This window comes from Amblyomma americanum, chromosome 5 (assembly GCF_052857255.1).
Source record: "Amblyomma americanum isolate KBUSLIRL-KWMA chromosome 5, ASM5285725v1, whole genome shotgun sequence".
Lineage (NCBI taxonomy): Eukaryota > Metazoa > Arthropoda > Arachnida > Ixodida > Ixodidae > Amblyomma > Amblyomma americanum.
This window is the reverse complement of record NC_135501.1, coordinates 166714665-166736943: the sequence shown is the minus strand read 5'-3', so window position 1 is coordinate 166736943 and position 22279 is coordinate 166714665. Positions and strand designations below refer to the sequence as shown.

Here is a 22279-nt window from a genome sequence, read left to right as displayed (position 1 = left end):
ATAGATTATCGCATTTTGAATGCGGCTACGCGCCGATGCATTTCCTATGGCGCACCCACAAGAGCTTGTACTGAAAGTCGGACATGCTAAGTTCGTCACGCTAGTAGACTTACATCGTGTGCACTGGCTAGTACCTATGGCCCCAGAGAGTCAGCATATGACTGCTTTTGTCACGCATGACGGTCAATATGCTTGGCGCGTCATATGCCATTCGGCTTGAAGAATGCGGCAGCATCGTTTCAAAGGATCATGAACACCGTGCTGGCAAAACATCAAGATTACGCCACGGCATACCTAGACGATATAGCCATATTCTCCGCGACACAGCACGACCATTTGAAACACCTAGATGCAGTTCTCCGCCTATTACGCGAGGCAGGGTTTCGGGTTAGCGCGGAGAAATGCCAAATTGCGCGAAGTCACATTAAATACCTCGGCCATGTTGTAGGTGGTGGAACGCATTCGCCGGACCCGGAAAAGTTGGCGGCGATTAGAGATATCATGCCACCAACCACCAAAAAACAGCTTCGCAGTCTCCTTGGGCTCTGCGGCTACTACCACGAGCCCGTAAAGAACTACGCAGAGGTAGCAGCGCCGTTAAAGGGACTATACAATGAATAAAAAGTCGCTTGTAAATGTTTTCAATGCTTAGAAATGATGCTAAGAAGCATTCACACCAGTTATGAGTCTTCGGAACTGAGCAGGCAATTTATGAAATTTAAAAAAACCGTGTTTTTTTAAAATTCGCGGGCCGAATGGTGTGCTCGTAGTGACCGATTTTGAAACTAAAATCGTGAAAAAAGACGGCACTATACCCATGAAGTCACCAGGCCACCACACGCCGTCATTCGTTGGAGCCACGTCAGCAGCGACGTCACGGGCACACTTCCGGTAGCCGTGAAAATCGTCTGCTCGTGCCGCCGCGTGACCCTCTCGGGCAAGCGCGAGCCAGGGCATTGCCTTCGCGCATATGGTTTCAATTTTCCTCTGCCGCCTCCTTCTGTGATCCGGAGTTCCCGGGTTAGAACCCGGCCGCGGCGGCTGCGTTTTTATGGAGGCAAAACGCTAAGGCGCCCGTGTGCTGTGCGATGTCAGTGCACGTTAAAGATCCCCAGGTGGTCGAAATTATTCCCGAGCCCTCCACTACGGCACCTATTTCTTCCTTTCTTCTTTCACCCCCTCCTTTATCCATGCCCTTACGGCGCGGTTCAGGTGTCACACGATATATGTGACAGATACTGCGCCATTTCCCCCCCCCCAAAAAAAAAAAACAATTATCAATTACTCCTTCTGTCGGGACTCCCGGGAGTTCCGGAGCCACTTGCAGTGACTCGCCGAGTCGCTACTGTCGTCGCTGGCGTTCAGCCGGTACGGCGTGAACGCATAGGGCTCGATACCCATCGCGGCCGTGAGAGCGAGCAGTCACACCTCGAGGTCCGGGTCCATTACTGCTAACTACAACAGACGACAAGCAAAGAGACCCGACGCGCGCCGCAATCACGCCGCCGACGCTGCTGCAGGGTGCTAGGAGCGACAACCGGAAGTTGCAAAAGGAACGTCAGCGGATGACGTATTCATGGGCGGGGCTTAGTCCCAGAGTTGTTCTCTTCATTTTTGTCGGGTGCTCTGCGTGTACAAGTTGAGGCGGGAGAGGAGGAGCGTAATTTTTAATCGTCTATATCTTCGTTTTTATTGATGCTAGCTTAAAAATTCTTGCGTTGGGGTGACGAGTGATGAAATGCCTATCTCTCATCTGCTTTGCGTAATCTCAATTAATTTATTGCATAGTCCCTTTAACAGCCTTGACGAAGCGGGGGGTACCCAACTCGATTCCATGGTCGGCCAAGGCACAGCGGGCGCTGGGGCGCTTGAAAAATTCACTTTGCCACACGACGTCTCTGAGCACGCAAGACCTAAAACAACCGTTCTGGCTTTCTACAGATTCCTCCGAAATCTCGGCTGGTGCTTGTCTCGCGCAGATGGGAAAAGATGGCCGGGAGAAGCCTATCACATTTGCCAGCCACTGCTTCACCACAACTCGGGCACGTTGGTCCACAATAGAATGAGAAGCATTTCCAATTATTTGGCCACTAGGAAAATTTGAGCACTGGGTATTCGGAGTGCAGGTTCACATAGTGTCAGACCATAACCATCTTTCCTATCTGAACATGAGTATGGCACATGGCACCAAACTCGCCAGGTGGCCACTGGCGTTGCAGCGGTATAATGTCACAGTCAGCCACAGAAAAGGGTCGTCCAACGGAAACGCCGATGCGCTTTCCCGGCTCCCGAATTCTACTTGGCGAAATTAGTCCATTATGTAAGCGTGAGTCACGCGCGCTGGTGGGCGTGAACGTTCCCGCTCACCTGTATGCATATGCTTGCGATTGTGTGCGTGGATGATTTGCAAACCGCCCGAAAACATTGTTCGTAAGACTGAAAACAGCAAGATATTGGACTTGCCGCAAAAGCAGTGCAAGTCGGAAATCGAGCATAAAAAGGTCGCCGGGAAGGGCTCGCCAACTTTGACACACGATTGTGGGTCGTCTGTTGCGTGTAGAAGAGTATTATTTGGCACTGGTTTTCATGGCAACACACAGCAGTGATTAAGTGAGTTAATGTGCTCTCCTCGAAAGGCGTTTCAGAGCCCCTTTATGCCTATTGGCAACGAGGTTTGGCTGTGTAAGGTTGTGCACACAGAAAAGCCACCTGCCATGGTTGGCAGGCAGGTGACAAGCGGGAGTGAAGAAATCCCCTTCTCCACCTGTGTAGGCTTTGGGGGGGAATGGCTGTCACAGGAACACAGGAAGAACCCCCACCCCCTTTCCCCCCCAAAAAAAATTAACCGTGATCAAAGAAATGACTTTGTAAAATGAAGAGCGGCTAATAATGACAAAAATGAGTAAGAAAAATGAAACAATGGCTCACAAATTGCTACATAGTGCATGAAGGCTTCTAATGCTAATGCATTTAAATGAATAATGCAACTAAGTGCCTCCCCCCCCCCCCCCCCCACCATTTTAGTTTACCATTTAATGTGGTCATGTTCTCTATAGTGCGACAGCTGGTACAGTTAATCAACTGAAGGAATATTACAAACATGGGCACTAAAATGCACAGTGGGCTGCCAGAATAAACAATGTTGCCTAACAGCAAATGCGATAGAGTTCACTTAAAGGGACCCAGAAAGGGGGTCTCATTAAAGGTGCGATATGTCTGTGATGTTAAAAGACGACAGTTCATAATTTTCCCCCAGCAGAATTAATTCAGTGCGCTTTGTGGAAGCTGAGTTATATGCTGACCAAATTTGAGCTGCCGCGTCTTCGCGCCTTTCCCTCTCCTCTCGCACGCCAAAACGGCGGCGCTCCTCCGCCGGCCCCACTCACTCGGCCCCTCCCCTACCTCCGCCGGCTGCGGCGCGCGCGGAGTGGCCGCGGCCGCGGCAGCGCGTGACGTCTGAAAGAATTTGGCGCTGTGAACCAATGATAACCCCCGGCTGGTGACGTCATTTGCAAGACGTGACATCGTCTGCCAGGTTTTCGTGCAAAAGTCCGGCACCACGCGTCGCCACGAGGTGCGAAAGCGGGAATTTTTAAAGATGTATTGTAAATTTCCCACTCGCTTCTGAGGTCTCGTACACCGCATGGACGCTCGGTGGCCTGTACTCTAGATAGTGCAAACATTTTAAAGCCAAGCTCAAACGCCCCTTTCTGTGGCCCTTTAAGAATCACTGTGATTTACGCAACATCAGACAGGAAATTGAATCGTACAATACACTGCTGCCTTTCTGATATCAATGCAGAAATGCAGGCATCTGAAAATGCTGGAGTTGACTTTCAATTACTGGAATTGTATAGATCAAATACAGTGATCACCGTTTACATGGCTAGAAACCCGATAGCCCTGGTGACCGCAATGACTGCTGTGATCTTAGGGAAGCAACTCAATACAAATGTGGACACTGTGGCTTCAATAGTATCAACGAGGCCCAGCTAGACAACATTACCTTTTGCCTGCAGATAAATGCTGAATATTTAAGCAAATACAATAGATAACAATATCATTCACCACAAAAGACCATCCTCAGCTGCCCAATGAACACAGCAGATGAACACAAGAAAGGGATTAACAAACTAAAGTTTAATGCACTGTATATGACATATAAACAGCAGCCAGACATCATGTAAACCCAGGAAGCAAGACATACAATGTCAGGGTATTACAGGCAGAGAATAAATAAAACAAAATGTCAAATGCAATGACAATAGGCTTCACCTAAGTATGCAAGAACCGCAGAACACAAATTACCATGAGGCACTTAGAGGAAGTAAAACTGCAAGCAACGAAAGTGTTTTTTGCAGGCTGAGACACTGTACAGCAATTGCTGGTACTGAAGTTTCAATGAAATTAATGGTAGGAATGCCAGTGTGCTTATAAAAGCATCAAGCATGAGTAAACCGTCCACGAGCAGTGCATACCACTGCACGGTTTAATCCATTCCAGGCGAAACATGTGGTAACAACACTCAGAACCAAAGTGCCTCGATTTTGTCAGATTTTACTGCAAACAAGTTAGTGTTTTGCTGATAAGAAGAAATTATGCCCATTCTCCACAGAAAAAACAACAACAAAAAAACCCACATAGCTGCCAATGTGTATCTGATACCTCAGTGCTCTTTTGTGCTTTAAGCAAACCACTGGAAATAATAACCACATCCACTGCCAAGCACGCAGATGCCCCGTTATTGAAACTTGACCATTACTAAGCGTGCATGTAGTATCACTGAACCCCAGTGCACGTATGGTCTGTCCACTGTAAAAGTTGGCAGCCAGACATTGTCTATGAAGGCACAGCATTGCTTCTGAATTCTAACTCAGATAATAAGTCATGGAAAGCAATATCACTGATGCCCTAATATCCAGGATGTTTTGTAGCGGCAGAAAAAAAAAAGAGGGAATATTCATGTGAACTAGTCAATTATAGCAGACAAAAACATGAGTGCACAAAACGGAAAACTGCTCACTCCACTGGGGCCGAATTGTCTGAAAGCATTATATAGATTGTTTCAAAAAGCTTCAATAAACTGCGCATGGTGTAACCAATTTAAAAAAACCTCCCCGCACAGTGAGGAGGCCTGGACAGCATGGCAAGTTTTGTACTGATAGATTGTCTACCAGTACAAAACTTGCCATGCTGACCAGGCCTCCTCACTGTGCGGGGAGGTTTTTTAATTGGTTACACCATGCGCAGTTTACTGAAGCTGTTAAAAACAATCTATATTATGCTTTCAGAAAATTCGACACCAGTGGAGTGAGCAATTGTCCGTTTTGTGCACTCTCATGTTTTTGTCTGCTATAATTGGCTAGTTCACATGAATATTCCTTTTTTTTTTTTCTGCCACTACAAAATATCCTGTTTACAGTGTTTATAAACACTGTAGTCAGAAACAGCCCAAGAACAGAGCAGCAAATGCCCCTCAATGGAGACCTTCCAACCAATGGTGTACACCAACTGTCATGATGCCTTTGTCAACTGCCTTCAACATGCTAGTGTGATGGCACAGGTGGCTACCAGGTGCAAGATCGCTGACTGCAATCTTGTGAGCTGTTTCTGACTATAATGCTTGTCAATCAGCATGACACTTGTCATAATGGCCAGGCCACCTCTGTGTGAGGCTACAGATACCAAGTTCTCTTTAAGGCATAGATAAGCAACACAGAAATGGGTTTCAAATGTTTCAGATGCAAAGCGAAATATATATTTTAATTTACATTTATACAATTTGCATTCCAACAAGAGACAGCAATTTCATGAATGGCAACACGCAGATGCAAAAGATACATTCAATGACTGCCAGCAAAAGAGCATGCAACACACTGATAGAGGAGATCTTTTTTTTCCCTTATCATACCTTACATTGGTGCTGAAAGAGCACATTCACAGTAAAATGTTACAGCAGCAAGCTTCTCCTGCAGTTTTACGTATTGAAATAGCTAAAGTGACATTAAGGTGTGATTTTGCAAAAAATTGCCAAAGTAAGACATGATGTTGGGCTAGATGGTTCATGAGATCAGCAAATATAAAGCTGCATGCCTTCTTCGCACAGTTTTATATTTGCCGACACAACCAAACCAAGTGCCAAAAAGGCTGAGAACTTCAACTACACTTTTGTCTGAAATGAAACAAATACGGGTGTGTGAATATTTTAAATTTCGAATAGTTTGCGAATAGTATTCGCAATTCGGATCAATTCGCACCACACTTTTACTATGCAAGTTATTCGGATCTCCCAACTATTCAAAAACAATGAAATTTTCAGTTCATCTAGCTGAATTTGTGCTCAAACATCGCAGCATTTACAAAGGGCACTCACCAGTTACAGTATATCGCACTCCTCACTTCAATTAATCCGTTCTTCCCTGCCTGAATCGACTGCCAGAAAATGGCGAAACTGCAGTCGCGGTTATGATAAGCGTGGAACGCTGCGTTTTCACAACTGTCAGTTTCTTGTCATGCCACACAATGGGGTTCAGAAGGTATGGTTCTGCTGACATTGTCACCCAAGTTGCCATGCCCCTCCGATAACAACCTCAGATGTCACATCTCTAGTGGGTGATATCTCGACAACGCTTCAAAAAATATTACGCCCACGATAGCATTCAGCAATCTCCTTTAAAGAAGGCTGCCGAACGCTGTCATCAAGCATTCCAAGCTGTATTCACTTTAAGTGGATCAGCGTAGAAAGAACAGCTGCCGTCACAAACTGTCATATTAGCCATTTTTGTTGAACAAATTTATGTTATGCGCAGATTTGTACCCAACTAAGTAATTTGCGAGCATGCTACCTTTACCGCATGACGCTCCCCATTTATTTAATTCCTGGTAGGCCTTATGGGTATAATAAGTTATGCTAACAAGTAAAATAAACTTTGTGTGCAGTGCACTTTTTTTTCTCAGTAGACTGGTTTTGTGAGAAAAAAAAAATGTTTTTTTATTTATTCAAAAATACTAGGTTCAATTTGCAACCAATTTCTATAACTCCTATTTGCTTCACAAAGAAAAATTTCATATTCACACACCTGCAGAAACAAGTTAACCAAATCTGCCATCTCTGTGCCCTAAAACAGCTCCAATATGTCAATTTTAGCACTGCATAGTGGAAAACCTTGTACCAATGGAAAGAGGTGCTACCTGCACATGGTACGATTTCAATCCTAGTCATGCATGTGTGGGAGCTCAATAGGCCCGCATTTCTTATTTCTTATGAAGCAATGGCACCCAAACAGTGGCTCTGTGCGAGTGTTCTCTGAGAATATGTTAACACCTTTCTCACACAAAGAACTGGTTAACGTTAGCACAACAGGGCAAATGTGACCACAGTGAATGTTAGTAAAAGGCAGACTATGAAATGTGGTTTCTCTTTAGGTGGTAATTTAATCGGTAGCGGTCTATGAAAGCCTTTGAGCAGAACTGGCACTGAAATGGTTTCTCGTTCTTGTGGGCTAGCACATGCCGCACAAGATGCTCTTTTCGATAGAAGGCCATGGGGCACAGCTGGCATTGGAATGGCTTTTCACCTGTGTGGATGCGCAGGTGTGTTTTCAGGGCACTCGAGTCAGCAAAGCCCCTTCCGCAGTAGTCGCACTGATACGGACGCTCGCCTGTGTGGGTGCGGATGTGTGACACCAAGGTACCTCTTCGTGTAAAGCCGCTGCCGCAGTAGCTGCACTGATGTGGAGCTTCGCCACTGTGGATGCGAAGGTGACTAACCAGGTGGCCTCTCTGTGGGAAGCCCCTGCCACAGAAGGAGCACTGGTGGCACTGCTTGCCTGTGTGTTCATCCACGTCATCTCCCATGTTGGTAGAAACATAAGTCACAGCACACGGTGCGAGATACTCGCCAGCACACAAACTTTGCCCAGGAGGCTCGCCAGGCCCGTAAGGTGTTGCGCCCGTCCCTGCATCGTGAAAGCCAGAGCACTTTCAATAAAAACTGGACCCCTTACGTCACAGTCACTCAGAATATTGGCCGCGAGGCAATGAATGCACAGTGAATGTGGAAGGCAACCTTAAACAACAGCTGTGTAAGGATGTGCACATTCCGATTCAGATGGTCCAACCTGAAGAAAACACACCTTTCAGACAAGGTTTTCTAATTCAACATTTGCACACAGCTCACGCCAACATAACTTGTAGCTACCTCAAGACTACCTTGAGAATAGGCACCCATGGTGAACAACTTACAAGCCACACATGCCCTAGCCCATGTGTTCACAACATCCCTGGCTTCCCTAATACTGCCTTATAAATTTCATGAGGCTAAGACCATTTTTCAAAAACAAACTAGTGATAGATTGCCATTAAGTACACCTGTAGTATAGAAGCTCCTGCTAGTTGTACTTTTATGCTCACTACCTGCACACCTGAATACCTTCAGAAAATGGCCACAGGGAAGAAACTGAAACTTATTTTCTTAGGAAGTCATCCCACGACTACCCACAAATGTAGTCAAAATGTTCAATATGGATACCGTGCTCCTCCAGTGTCTCAAAAAATAAAATTAGCAATGTCACTACACTCCGTTTCATACATAGCAGTCAATGCTGCCAAAGCTAGCGCACCAGTTCACGCAGGCTAAGTCAGCGCCAAAAAAGTAGTTTTCCAAAAACGAAGTGAACACAGGCATATTTCGTTGCGACAAATCTCAAGTACCGTCACTGGCAACCCCCTACACTTCATTTTCCCTCTCACCACATTTTTATCCTGCGACTCACCGGGACTTTGAGAAGCAAAAATGACATGTGGCGGTACGATATGTGGCTGGTATGGCAAATCGCTGACTCGATATGCGCCTAAATAGTGGTTCACACTCAGTGAAAAAAGGCAGCCGAACAGTGAGCGCCTCACGGCTTCAACCATGTCTCCTAACACTAGCACTTCATTTTTGTACCGCTCTTTGTTTTCATCCAAACACTCACAAGGCTTCGAGAAGAAGGAATTATACATGGCGAAGTAATATGGTTTAACACGTGCACTAGGTCTGCAGCCTCCGCAGCGTTGAGCGACATGCAAGAAACGGTATAGCTTGGCGCCTGCTCCTGTCTCCACTATTTGTTAGGGCTTAGGTTCGTGGCTGTTGTGAGAAACAATTGATGACAACAACAAAGCAAGGAGGTCTATAGAAAGCTTAGAGAGGCTATCATTTTTCAACAGCTTTACAATAAAATAAAAATTCCCATCCTATATAGTTAGCAATGAATGTGATAACACACTTCAGAGCTTTCAACGTACAGCCATCAAATGAAAAGACAAAATAAATACAGAGACAACACTTCTCTCCTTATTACAACAGAAAGTGGCCAGCAGTGACAAGAAGCCAAACAAAAAGAGGAACAGAAGATGCATGGCTACAAGGTACACGCACACAGCAACAGGGACAGCTCAGGCAGCGTTGCCAATGTTATACTCAAGGTTAAACGTGAACTTGAGCAGTTTATGAAAAACGACAACAATCCAGGAAAAGTTTGGTATATTTTCTACCAACAAATGCTACAGGGCACTCCAATTCTTACCTGAAAAAAAAAAAAACTGAAAATTTTTTCAAACTATGCGGACTTTGAATTAATGGGAGCCTTTTTATACATTTCATGTTGACAGGACCAAAAACTCGCTTCGAATAAACTGGCTTTTGAATTTAGAAAGCATCCGCTATATTAAATTTGTATTAGTCACGACCCTCATTTTAAATTAGTCAAAATGTTATGGGTTTTTCTTCCAATAACTGACTGCATTGCAAAAAAAAGCAGTTTCTACTTCCCTTCAAGAGCCACTTTCATTAAGAAGCATTGGTATAAAGCCAGACAAAAAAAAAAAAAGATATGATGGTAACAACTCAAAGGAATTCAATCACAGGGCTGTAGAACCACAATGAATAATCAGGGCACTTGTGCAAGGGTGATGCACTAGAGCTAAAGAAGCCGGATGAGGAATGCTGCACAAAGTGCACAATCATACTGGTCACATGTTTCATAAGCACATTTCATACCTCAATCAGAGCCTTCACCAATACACTAGAATGTTCTGTTAGTGTCCAGCTTCAAGCTAGACATGGAATCTTTCAGAGTCACCGTCATTCCTTGGCATGATGGAAAAAGTCCAGAGTCCCCCGCACTGTGCACAGACGCCACACTTTTATACTTAGGATTGTCAACAGTAACCAACTTCCTGCAATACGGAGAAAAGCAGCATCAGTAAAAGAAAAACAACCCCAATCCAACAAGCCACACTTATACGTCAGATATGTATTCAACAAAAGCAATTTGGTGGCCCCAAGTGCACCACGGCAGCACTTAGTTAAGACGTACAATGGGCTCTTAATACTGTGCAAACTCCTACTAAAGACTACTGAAATGTATTTGGGAGCAGATTGTGATACACTGGAACTACTTGCTGCCCGTTTTTACAGTTTCTCAGTGTAAACACTTGATCTGGGCTGGGCCACCCCAAGAGGTGGAGTCAATTCTAAAAAGTCATCTGTCTAATCAATAGCTGTTAAAATCACTGACAAGAAGCATGCTTTTGTGTTTGCAAGCTGACACACGATCTGATCTCTCGCACAACAGCTCAGAGAGAACGACAAATGCCTGGTAAACTGCAACCAAATTGTAAAAAGAGTATCTCCTCCTACTTCTCAATCTCAGAATGAAGTTTTATGCTGGACAACTCGATAAGTCCTACAGAAAAACATCTCAATCGGCAATTTTGTCTTGTAAGCATGTTATGTGACAATGACAAGTTAGTTGTCTTTACAATTCTAACTCAGGCAGCCATGACAGCAGCAATTTAATCTGCACTAGCAGCGAAACATTTCACAGCTTCTGCCTGCTGTTACTGGTCATAGCGTGAACATGCCAGGATAAGTCTTGATATATAACAAGGTTTAGAAGCTTCTCATCAAGCATGACGTGAGGCCATCAGCATCTGAAATCCAACATTATAGATCAGACAGAGTCCCAAATGTTTGTTTTTGCTGTTCTGCTCACATTAGCTGCACGAAAAAAAAGAAATTGTCACTATTTTACACAAAACACTAACCTTAACAAGCAATGTCTTTTTGTTCAACCAATAATTTGTACACGGAGAGCTTAGCAACAAGCAGCATGGCTAACATGTTTTTTGCTCTGCACAAAGCGACGTCAAAGGCCTATTTTTCAAAGCATTTCACCCAAGAGAAGACATAAATATATAAATTGGCCATGCAGGTGATTCCTCATGAAAATGAATTATTCAAGACAAGTCATAGAAAGTAAGAGCAGACTAAGCAATCTATAACAACATACAGACATAATGAACGTAAGAAAGATTGGTTTGGCTTATGGGGGTTTAACGTCCCAAAGAGACTCAGGCTATGAGGGACGCCGTAGTGGAGGAACGTAAGAAAGAATGAGAGTCATAATGATGTCAGTAAAGTTCAGTAATAGCTGTATGCATGAGCAAGGCAGCTGCCCGCTAAAATCTGGCCATTGTTAAGTGCTGCAGATTAAACAAAGCCGCAGACTGAACCTCATTCAGGCTCTAGTACGAGATGAAATGACAATGCCAGAACTCCTGTTACGACCATGACGTAAAAATGCACATGAAGAACTTGGCTTCATTTAATCAAGAAAAAACCAGTAAAGAACACAACAACAAACATTAAGGCTCACCTCCTTAGACTGCAAAGCATAAAGCAAAGCAAAGATTAACATGACATTTCTTTCACAACAATCATCTCGGGACGGGAATTACATTTCGTATTAATAAGAAAGAATTAGCAAACTCTTTCGACCAATGGTCGGATACAAGAACAATACAAATAAACATATGCGTATTTTTGATGCCATTTTAAAAATTTTGCGTCAGAAATAAATATCCGAAGCACTGTGAGTTGTTCTCTATGACATTTGATAACTTCATGACTAGCTTTGCTATCACAAGCACACAACAGTCACAACGAAGAAAAAGAATATTCTATACTTAAACAAAGCCTCCCCACATGCCAAATATACTTCTCCATTGGTAGTGCTTCTTCCATGCTACTGTACACAGTTGCCAAGTGGAAAGCCAAATCTGTTTATTCTAAAATCTTAGCACATCTCACTTATTTTTGTCAATATGGCACCATGTACTAACACCATGCAGTACAGACCTAGTCCAAAAAAACAATACAGGATCTACAAAAGGCACACTGATAAGACAGGCTCTGTCAGTGCCTGTCATCGTTGTTTTTCTGGTCTTTCAGCATTGCCTGTTTCAGCACCAGTCTTGCCTTAACTGTGCCTTTGTTTGCCTTGTTGTTTTGTGTTGTTCCTTCAAGCATACAAGTCACAGAGGCTTTGACATCAAATCTTGGCCATGGCAGCCAAATTTCAATAGAGGCTGAATATAAAAATGCATGTGCTGTGTGATGTCAGTGCTGATTGGACAACTACCAGTGGTTTAAATAAATCCATGGCCCATCCCTGCGGGGTTCTTTTAAAGCCCACATACAGCTTTGGGACGTTAAGCCCACATAGTATACTGCACCATGCTTCTTAACGCAGCGGCTGCCATGTCACAACTGTGCCTTTCATTTGCCCCATCTTTCAGCACCACATCCTCAAGATACCATAGGATAACAAACTAACCAAAATCACAACTTTCACCGAATACTGGAAGCACACGCCAAAGCTTCTTCAAGAAACGGAGGAGGTATATAAGTGATCATTCTCTAGTGACTTTGCAGTTGCCCCCTCTCATGCACTCTCATGCAAAAGTGACACTTGAAAGGTTTACCACTCTTGTGAGTCTGCATATGTTGTAGAGTGCGATTCACGGACACAGTTGACACCGGTATGGCTTCTCGCTTGTATGAACGTGAAGCTGTGTTGTCAGACTGTTCCTCACTAGAAAGAACTGGCCACAATGAACGCACTGCTATGGCTTCTTGCCCACGTGGATTTGTACAAGGTGCTCTGCAAGGACGACCCTCCTTCTGAAGATCTTGATGCAATTGGTGAATTGGAAGAGGGCACTCTTCGGTGTGCGTGATTCCTGATGGTGTTGTGAAAACTCATGGCGCAACCACACTCAAGGCACAGGAACTGGTGTCGTCCTGATTTTGGTAGAGGAACTGCTAGAAAGGTTAAGTGCTAAAATAAAAAATGTCAACAGATAGCCTTAAAATCTGAAAGAAAAAACACACCATACCAACTCAGGACTTTCATCTTTCACAAATGTTTCTTCTCTTTTTTTTCTCCAGCCTTTCCTCATATTAACACTGAAGTGTGACGGGTTGAGGTGTCACGGTGCAATTGAAGAATGCAGCACCAACCTGGTGCTTGCTGAACAATCTGGATACCAGTGCTGCACAGCTACATCCAAAGCAAATTAAAGATTTTGTAAGCTTATGAGAAACATGTTATCCACAATTCACAGTCCTGGCATATCTCTCCAATTCTTTACAAACTCTCGCATCCTTCACTGGCACTGCAGTTCAGAATGCCAGTATGACACAAGAAAAAAATATCAGGACAGCCCTATGTGACAAGACTTTGAAGGCATAGAAAAACGATCAGAAGGAATGAGCGAGGTAGTCATTTATGAAAATGGCAGCAGCAACAGCACAAGACCAAAATTTTAGGCACGGATGGCACCACAAACACAGGTTCATCGTAAGAAATCTTGTCTTGTAATGCTTTAGTCAAGAAATGCCAAACACTATGAAAAAAGAACCAAGAATGAAACCTTAGCATTCCTTATGATATGATTGTGAAATCTGGGCTCTTTTTCATAGCAGTTGCATGCACGAGTACTCAGCAACTTGTGCAGCCTAGCTAACAGCTGCAGTCCTTAAGCATAGCAGTATGCACGTGCAGCACATGTTGAAATCACTGCACGTGCTATTCTACAATCAACTTATGTTCACAAAGGTGGGTGTTAAATACGTACATCGACATGTTCTGAAGCAATGCTTTTTTTTTGCCTTGTTAATACGAATTCCAACGCCTTTACTTATTCGCAAATAGCACAAAGGGCTTGTGCGGCTTTCAGTGAGCTAGAACGACAACCAGAACTAGGCGTTTGATTCTTACAAAAAGCATCACCAGTATTGAGGAGGACCTTCCTTGTTCAACAATGCTCTAACGCAAAGCCAAAGCTAGCACCAGTGCTCACATTCCGTCCCCATGGCTGATGCCAATTAAAGGGCCACAGAAAGGGGTGTTTGAGCTTGGCTTTGAAATGCTTGCACTATGTAGAGTATAGGCCACTGAGCGTCCATGCGGCGTATGAGACCTCAAAAGCGAGCGGAAAATTTACAATACATTTTTAAAAACTCCCGCTGTCGCACCTCGCGGTGACGCGTGGTGCCGGGCTTTCGCACGAAAACCTTGCAGACGACGTCACGTCGTGCACATGACGTCAGCAGCCGGGGGTTATCATTAGTTCACAGCGCCAAATTCTTTCAGACGTTACGTGCTACAGCGGCCGCGGCCACTCGGCGCGCGCCGCAGCTGGCGGAGGTAGGGGAGGGGCCGAGTGAGTGGGGCCGGCGGAGGAGCGCCGCCGTTTTGGCGTGCGAGAGGAGAGGGAAAGGCGCGAAGACGCGGAAGTTCAAATTTTGTCTGCTTATAACTCAGCTTCCACAAAACGCATTAAAATAATTCTTGCTGGGGGATAATTATGAACTGTCGTCTTTTAACATCCCAGACATATCGCACCTTTATTGAGACCCCCTTTCTGGGTCCCTTTAAGTGTCTCGACCAGCATTGCACCTGGTCCTATAGATGCACACTGCTGCCCGTCAGGCGAAGAATGAGTTTACTGCGTCCGCGTCAGTGCGATGATATATAAGAGTTGCTCAACGTGTGAGAAGATTTAAACTGAGCTATTTGTTCTCAGAGCAGTAGTCTGGGGAAGGCAACTCACCTTAGTTTGGGTTTCAACTACTTCAGTGCACCAGCTCTATTTTCACCAGTTCAAACCACGCTCAGGGAAAGGTTTTTTCAAAGCGAAAGCTTCACTACGCTAGGTTTTCAAGAGGGCAGCATCAGTGCAGTCACGTGACAGCTAGGTGTTGCATGATGTCATGCCAGGTGTCACGTGACAGGTCATGTGACCTACTGACGTCATCACAATCTGCCCACCGTGGCAGGTGGCAACTGCCCCATCGGGCATTTCATCGACGCTTTACAGACAATCCGTTCGGCAGTGTGTGTGGCGTTTGTGAACAAAGCTATGCAAAGGAAGCTTTCGCCTCTCACCACGGTTAACTAAAGTTTAAACCACACCTAAGTTTTTTGTTTGTTTTTCTTTCTGCTGGATACCGTTGTCAAGACGGCGATACAGAAGTTTAGTTGGCTGCGCTCATGCCTGTATTGGCTGGTCAATATGGAAGCTTCTTACCATAGAGTTTCTAAATATTACCTAAGAAACTCTGTTTCCTACTGCTGGCAGTAGTTGTCAACTCGTTTCGGCGCAGTTCCGATCCGGCACACCAGTCCCGCGGTGTTGACAAGTGGGCGCAGCTGGCGCCTGGAGCACTGAGCACTTCCTTGCATAGAGCACTTCCTTGCATAGAGCACTTTTTTGAGTCGTTTTTACAGTCTGGCGCGTCGCAACACGGTACCAACAATGCTTCAGAAACTCGCGCTGGCCTCCCACCACGACTAGAGTCATGGCACATCCAACAGACACGGGAGAATGTTGTTGTTGTTGTTGTTACCCTCACACAATGGCACATGCCCACGTAGGGGGATTGGCCAGGAATTGGGGGCACAGAGAGTTTTTCAGGTAAATATTTCCTGGACGAAAATAAAATGAATGCTGGGGAAGGAAGAAGTAAACAAAAAGGAACAGCAAAATGAAAGGGGAAATGCATAACGCACGCAGCAGATCGACACTGAGGTTTATAGACGAGCGGTTTAACGATAATGATAATTGTAAGAAGAAATATAATATTGAGAAAAAAAAGCTACCAAGGAAGCTGATTAGATTCCATTAAAAAATTTGGACGGTGATAAAAACAGACTTGTGGCTGTACCCAAGTATGGTGGCTCCAAACGACAATATGACTGGGCTGCTAAAACAAAGGCCAAGCTGTCGTAATGGTTTCTCTAAAAACCGTCTTCTCTAGTGGCGACAAAACAACAAAAAATAGTCTATGGTTTCGTGCTCACCACGAATACGCAGACGGGATTAAGTGCCAACCCAGACCTGTGCAAATAAAATTTTAGGGGTAGGATCTGGCAGTGGAGCCTTGATAGAGATACCTCAAGCTAACCTTGAATGGCATGATTGCCTGCTCCACGAATACCTCAGGTGCAGCTAATCATCAGATCTTAAAAGAGACCCAGCTATCATTCTTAACAAATTCTGTCTCCGAAACCTCGCTGCTGTGATGTACGCTGTAGCCGGAACAATAGGTAGCACAGGGCCATTGAGGGACACCTTTGTCAGGCAGTCCGCAACTTCATTGGCTGTTACACCGCTATGACCTGGCACCCATATCATGTGAACAAGGCTCAAATGCGGAGGGAGTAATGAATGGAAGGTGTTGAAGATTGGCAAATCCACAACCGAAGCAAGGGACGAATGCAAAGAAAGAGAGTCTGTAATGATAGCCACTAAAGAGAAAGCTGGCTCTAGTTTGCAAAGAGCAAGCACCGCCACCAGAAACTCGTTTGGAAAATTGGGGTGTAGTCGGGAAGCCAGACAGAAGAAGACCAATCTAGAAGCGGGCAATATATGCCCACCCCTGCCTTTTCATCACATTGGGAAGCATCAGTAGCTATCGTTAAGCTAATAGGTAGGCTTTGTAAATGGTCTTCTAATAATCAATTTAAAATGCGGGGTGGTAAATGCTTAGCGTTTTTTGGGAAAATGTCATCATAGACAATTTCTACACAGGACCCACTGTTTTTTGTCGGAAGGATGTTATACAAAAGAACATTTAAAGGATCAAGCAAATTTTGTACCATAACTACCTACGGGGTATGAAATCTAGGCCAGTGGACTCCAAAAAAGGAAGTCGGCTGGCAACAAAAAACATACAAAGAGCGGTGTAAATTTGATTCATATATCCTTAGGTACGTCTGAACAGTTAGGAATTGAAATCTAGATAATAAAGAAGGAATACAAGCTTCAAGATAAAACATGTTACTGGCCACAAATTTGGGGAGGCCAAGACACAACCGAAGCGCTTCCCACTCCAAAAGAACGAGCAGGCGAATTTTGTAAGCAGCTGTACCAAAAAACAGCACAGATCCGAATTCTAAAATTGGTCAGACATACAAAACATAAATCAGCAAAAGTGCATCTCTCCGCTTTCCAGGCAGGGGATTACTTAATCTACGCAACATGCCCACAGCACGAGCCCCTTTCGCTGCGACATGGTCAATGTGAGAGTGCCATCTGAGGCTTTCATCATAAATGACACCGAGATATTTTAACGACTTAACTTGAGGAATATTTTGTCGCTGGTAAATGAGAGACAGATGAACAGGATCTTTCATTTGAAAAAAAAGTACAGCACACTTGTTTTTATTTAAGGTGAGTCGTAAGTCACACAACCAACTTTCAAGCAAATTCAGATACGATTGCAGGCACACAAAGAGAATGAATGTCAGCGGCAGCAGTGAAAAATGCAATGTCGTCCGCATAGACGTACATGCAAATGTGTTGATGGCTGGGAATAGAGCTCATTTGAATGTTAAAGAGCAAAGGCGACAGGACTGCCCCTTGTGGAACACCTCTGGATTGTTTATATCTTCCAGAATTCACACCATTTAATATACAAAAAAACTGTCTGTTTTTGAGGAACGCAGATATCCACACAATTAAGTAATTCGGAAGCTTCAGAGTATGCAACCTTAGCAATAATATGTAGTGTTCCATGCTGTCATAAGCTTTGGCTACATCTAATGTCACCAATGCAGCATGCATTTTTTGGTGCCGTGCAAGAAGAATACGACTCTCAAGGTCGCTGTGCGCATTCCATATGGAACATTTCTGACGAAAACCAATTTGTCAAGGACTAAGGATATTATCGTGGTCCACAAACTCCGAAACACATAGGAGTATGACCCTTTAAATTAACTTAACCATGTTTGATGTCAATGAAATGGGTCCAATATTATCCAGAGAATAGCCACCGCCATTGTTTTTAGGTAAAGGGACCACTTTGGCGATTTTCCACTCAGGAGTGATCCATGCATGTCTGATGGCAAAATTAACCAGCCACAATAAGGAGTTAGGGGAGTCCTCAAAGAGGATCCTTAACAATTTTGATGTTACCCTATCAGGGCCAGGAGCAGCAGTAGGTAACCTCAACGCTATCGGGGAAAGCTCGGGAAGGGTAATAGTGGGGACATGCTGAACCTGGTCCACTGACGCCACAAACGCGGAGCGCAAAGGAAGTACAGAGGAGATATGCTGCTCTAATCCTTTGGCAATTGACTCAATTGTTTCTATTGCTTCTTGTGGGGTCAAAACACATGAGGGTGAATTCTCTGAAACTGGAACCTTTTTCCACAATCTTATGAATCCGAAAAGTGCACGATGATTTCCTGATTTTGTTAGGAAATCAAAATGCTCGGATTCATAATTTTCTTTCGTTTGTGAGATTGCGCGTTTAAAAATAGCCACAATGAACTTATAATCATGACAATTTTTCGGGCACTAATTGTGTAGGAGCTTCTTCCATGCAGCCTTTCTGCGTCTGTAATCCAGCGAACAATCTGCATTCCATCATCTAGCTGAAGTGTTCCCTCTTGATGTACGTATCAAAAATTCTGACTTCTTTCGGCATTCCTCAATAGCCAAGGATATGCCTCTTGCTGCATGCTCTTCAGCAGAATCAACCGCTGAAGCAAGAGTGGAGCGCAAAGTGGACTGAAGTTGGACCATGAAATTGGTCATAACCTCAACTGAGACCTCAACTGAGAGCACGCCGGAGTTAAGCAGCAGTTAACATCAGAAATGACAGGTAAGTGATCACTAGATGTTCCACGATCCACAGTCGACCAATTGAGTACAGGAAGACAAGGGCTGGTGAAAGTTAAATCTAACACAGATTGGATTTGTGCGCAGAGAAATGTGGCCGAACCTGAATTCATGCATGAAAGGTAACCCAATCCCAAAGGCGCTTACCACATAAATCTGTCTTAAAGCCACACGACACATGATGAGAATTGAAGTCACCAGCCAAGAGAACTAACTTCTGACAATTAAGTAGCAGGAGATCTAGAAGCCTGGTATCCAGCACACCGCAAGGAAAGCACATTTACTAATGAAAAGGGATAGCACCCTAGAAATTCAGTCTAAAGCCAATAACTCACAGTCTATAGTAGAGGACTGAAAAGTAATGTTAGCCATATGCAAAATTTAGAAGAAACTAGAAAGAGTAAGCCTCCTCCTCTTGACAGTCGATCTTGTCGAAATGAAGAATAATTTTGCAAATGGAAATGTTTTTCAGATGTAAGCCAAGTTTCTTGTAAAATAATTGTGTCTGGATTATGTTGGGATATAAGGTACGGCAAGTCTGTTGAAGCTGGAAGAAGTGACCGACAGTTCCATTGGAGAACTCTTAACACCCCTATGGTTGAGAAATCCGCGCAGCAGCAACTGCCTGCACCAAAATAGTTCCTTTCGGCTTAGGGTCAATCTGTTGCTTCTTTGATTTCGGCTGAGGATGTGAAGAAGGGTTAGACATGGCGGATCCGCTGCGTTTGAGGATTCGCGTATCCGAATCCACCATCTCTGCATCATGAATAATGTGAGCACTATCTGAATTAGCAGACTGAGGAAGTGGTAAAACAGCAGTAACCTGTTCCTGGGGCTGAGACAGCGCAAGCAAGGAATGTTGGGTCATTAACGAAGGCATGGCTGACATGGCAGAAGCCGTTCCAATTTGCATGGCCTGGGTAATCTGCATTGCCAGAGCATTAGATATGCACTCTGTGACAGTGGAGACTATCCTATCAACCATCTTAGCCGTAGAGGCTTCCACAGCAGCCATTATTGCCTGACAGATAGACGAATCTAGTGTCACTCTTGAACGGGCTGACACACCTGCATAGCCGCGAGCTCTCTCTTTAATTTCTGATATTGACTAGCACTGCGAACAGCGTTTGCAGTCGGTTATGTCTAGAATTTGTCATTCATGATCCCGAGAAGGACAATCCGTGGAATTTGCAGCGTGAGATTCATCGCAAAAGCAACACTTCTCGTTTTGATCGGAGCATATAAATTTGATGGATGGTCACTGCCCCATTTGCAACACCACAAGGTGGACTTGCAGCCACGAGCAGTATGGCCATATCGCCAGCAATTGCTGCACTGCAGTGGCTTAGACGGAAGGGGATCTACACGAAAGATTAAAGGCCATGCTTTCATTTCTGAGGGGCAGGCAGTACCCACAAGTGACAAAAACCGTTTCCGTTGGCACCCGCTCATTGTTCACCTCCCGGCTACAGCGATACACAGCAACAACACCCGCTGCAGAGAGACGGTCGAGGGTCTCAACTGGAGACAAGCAAGAGTCCACACCGCAAAGCAAACCTTTTGTGGAAGCCAGCTGAGACAGAATGAAGTTGTTTACCGGAAGAGATCCAAAAGAAAAGCAGCTGAGAAGATGCTTAACGCACGACAGGTCTGGTGAACGGCACAGAATCCCGCCACGTCCAAACTGCCTTACCTCAGTGATTGCCTCATAAAGGGAAGTGGCCACCTGGAGAGCAGCTCGAACAGGCCCCGGATTGTTGATTTTGATAGAACCACCATCCTTTGGCACCAGCGCCACAGGAATACTGCGGACGCCAGAGCGTTGAAAAGCTTCCAGAGGCATCTCATGAGGCAACAGGGAAGCCGAACAGGGGGACCTCCCCTGGCCGGGAGACTGCGTAGACATTACCTCAGATTTACAAACTCACCGCGTGCGTTATCCACACAAGATAAAAGACGCACAGGGAAAAGGAAAACAGGATCAGCCGCCCAATACTTAGCCAATCCCGCTTGACAACTTCTTCCTCGAGAACGGGCGCGTTAACGTGAATTGCTCCCTGGGACACTTCCCTCTTCTTACATCCATGGTTTGCGGCCACTGACCTCCGGCAGGGCTTAAAAAGCCAAACTAGCCATCATAGCCAAGCTGCGCCTCGCCGTCACACCATGAAGAAGGGACCGAGCCAGTCCGAAACGTCGTGTTTTCTCTGCAAAGAAGGGACCGAGCCGGTCCGAAACGTCGCGTTTTTTCTGCAAAATTAACTTGGTTGCCGTCAGTCATCTTTCTCCTAAATTAAGTTTCCAAGCCAGACAGACTTCTGTCAAATGTTTTCTTTTGAGTTCCCATTTCGACGGCCACAACAACACAACAATAATGCCAGCCAAGATGCCAGCTGTCAAGCACTGCTAGCCTGTTTCACCGGTTAGGCGCCACTGCTTCACACTAAAGCAACGGTGCTGGTTCGCTGGATTTATTCAAAGCATTGGGGTTTAAGGACAGCGGAGAAAAGAAAAATTGATTTTAAACGGGTAGAAATTAACGAAGGTTATGTGATTGATGGCTAAAATCAAAGCAAGAGTGGAATTTCATTCGCACTCAGCAGTACAGTCGTTCCAAAGCGTTCCACGCTGAGACCGGCAGTGGTTCCGAGCGCTCCCCATTACGAGTCATAACTAGGTGGCGCTAGTTTTAGTTCAAACATTAATTTTAAACAGTCACTGGGTGCAAATTTTCATTGAAAAAAGCAGAAAACGTGGCAGATAACAGCTGAATGCACACTGTCCAGTCGAGTGTAATAACGAAACCAAAATTTACGTTTGCAGTTACGTTTTCGCGACTTTTGAGTGAAATCTGTGATTCACGGCTAAATTTTAGTATTTCATGAACAGCTGAAGAACTGCTAGTTTATACGACAGCTAAAATATATTTCTACATTTACCTTGCTTTTTTTTTTAAGTGTAGTACGCAACTGCGAGGAGTCAACATTCAGAGATGTGTGAGGTCAACAACAACAATGAAGGAAAAGCTGATGATGCGTGATGAGATCGATCTGATAACGAGTTGAAACGTTCAAAGCTGCGTTTGTGGAAAGTTTGTTAGCACTCGTGCAGTTACATACGATGTGCCCTACCAGAGCACTGCAGCAATAAATGCTTACATTGCAGGGCTTGAGTGCGGGCAGCTGCCCGGCGCGCGTCTGCTCTCGGCCGGCGTAGTGGCGTGTTCCGGTTGTTCGCAGTGGAGTCGTGGAATGGAAGC

The 22279-nt window shown here is 44.8% G+C and overlaps 1 protein-coding gene across 4 annotated transcripts; it reads right to left on the bottom strand.

The window, feature by feature from the left end:
• Positions 1-5359: 5359 nt before the first annotated feature.
• LOC144132968 (uncharacterized) lies at positions 5360-21636 on the bottom strand. 4 transcript variants are annotated; one of them, XM_077665736.1, is made up of 2 exons: positions 20714-21636; positions 5360-7958 (listed from the first exon to the last, which is right to left on the bottom strand). In XM_077665736.1, exon 2 carries the CDS (start codon positions 7855-7857, stop codon positions 7402-7404), a length of 456 nt encoding a protein of 151 aa, XP_077521862.1. In that variant the 5' UTR covers positions 7858-7958; positions 20714-21636; the 3' UTR covers positions 5360-7401. The 4 variants fall into 4 exon arrangements, with proteins under 4 accessions (XP_077521862.1, XP_077521859.1, XP_077521860.1 ...); XM_077665733.1 differs by lacking the exon at positions 20714-21636 and adding an exon at positions 15445-20702; XM_077665734.1 differs by lacking the exon at positions 20714-21636 and adding an exon at positions 15466-20702.
• Between the last annotated feature and the right edge of the window lie 643 nt (positions 21637-22279).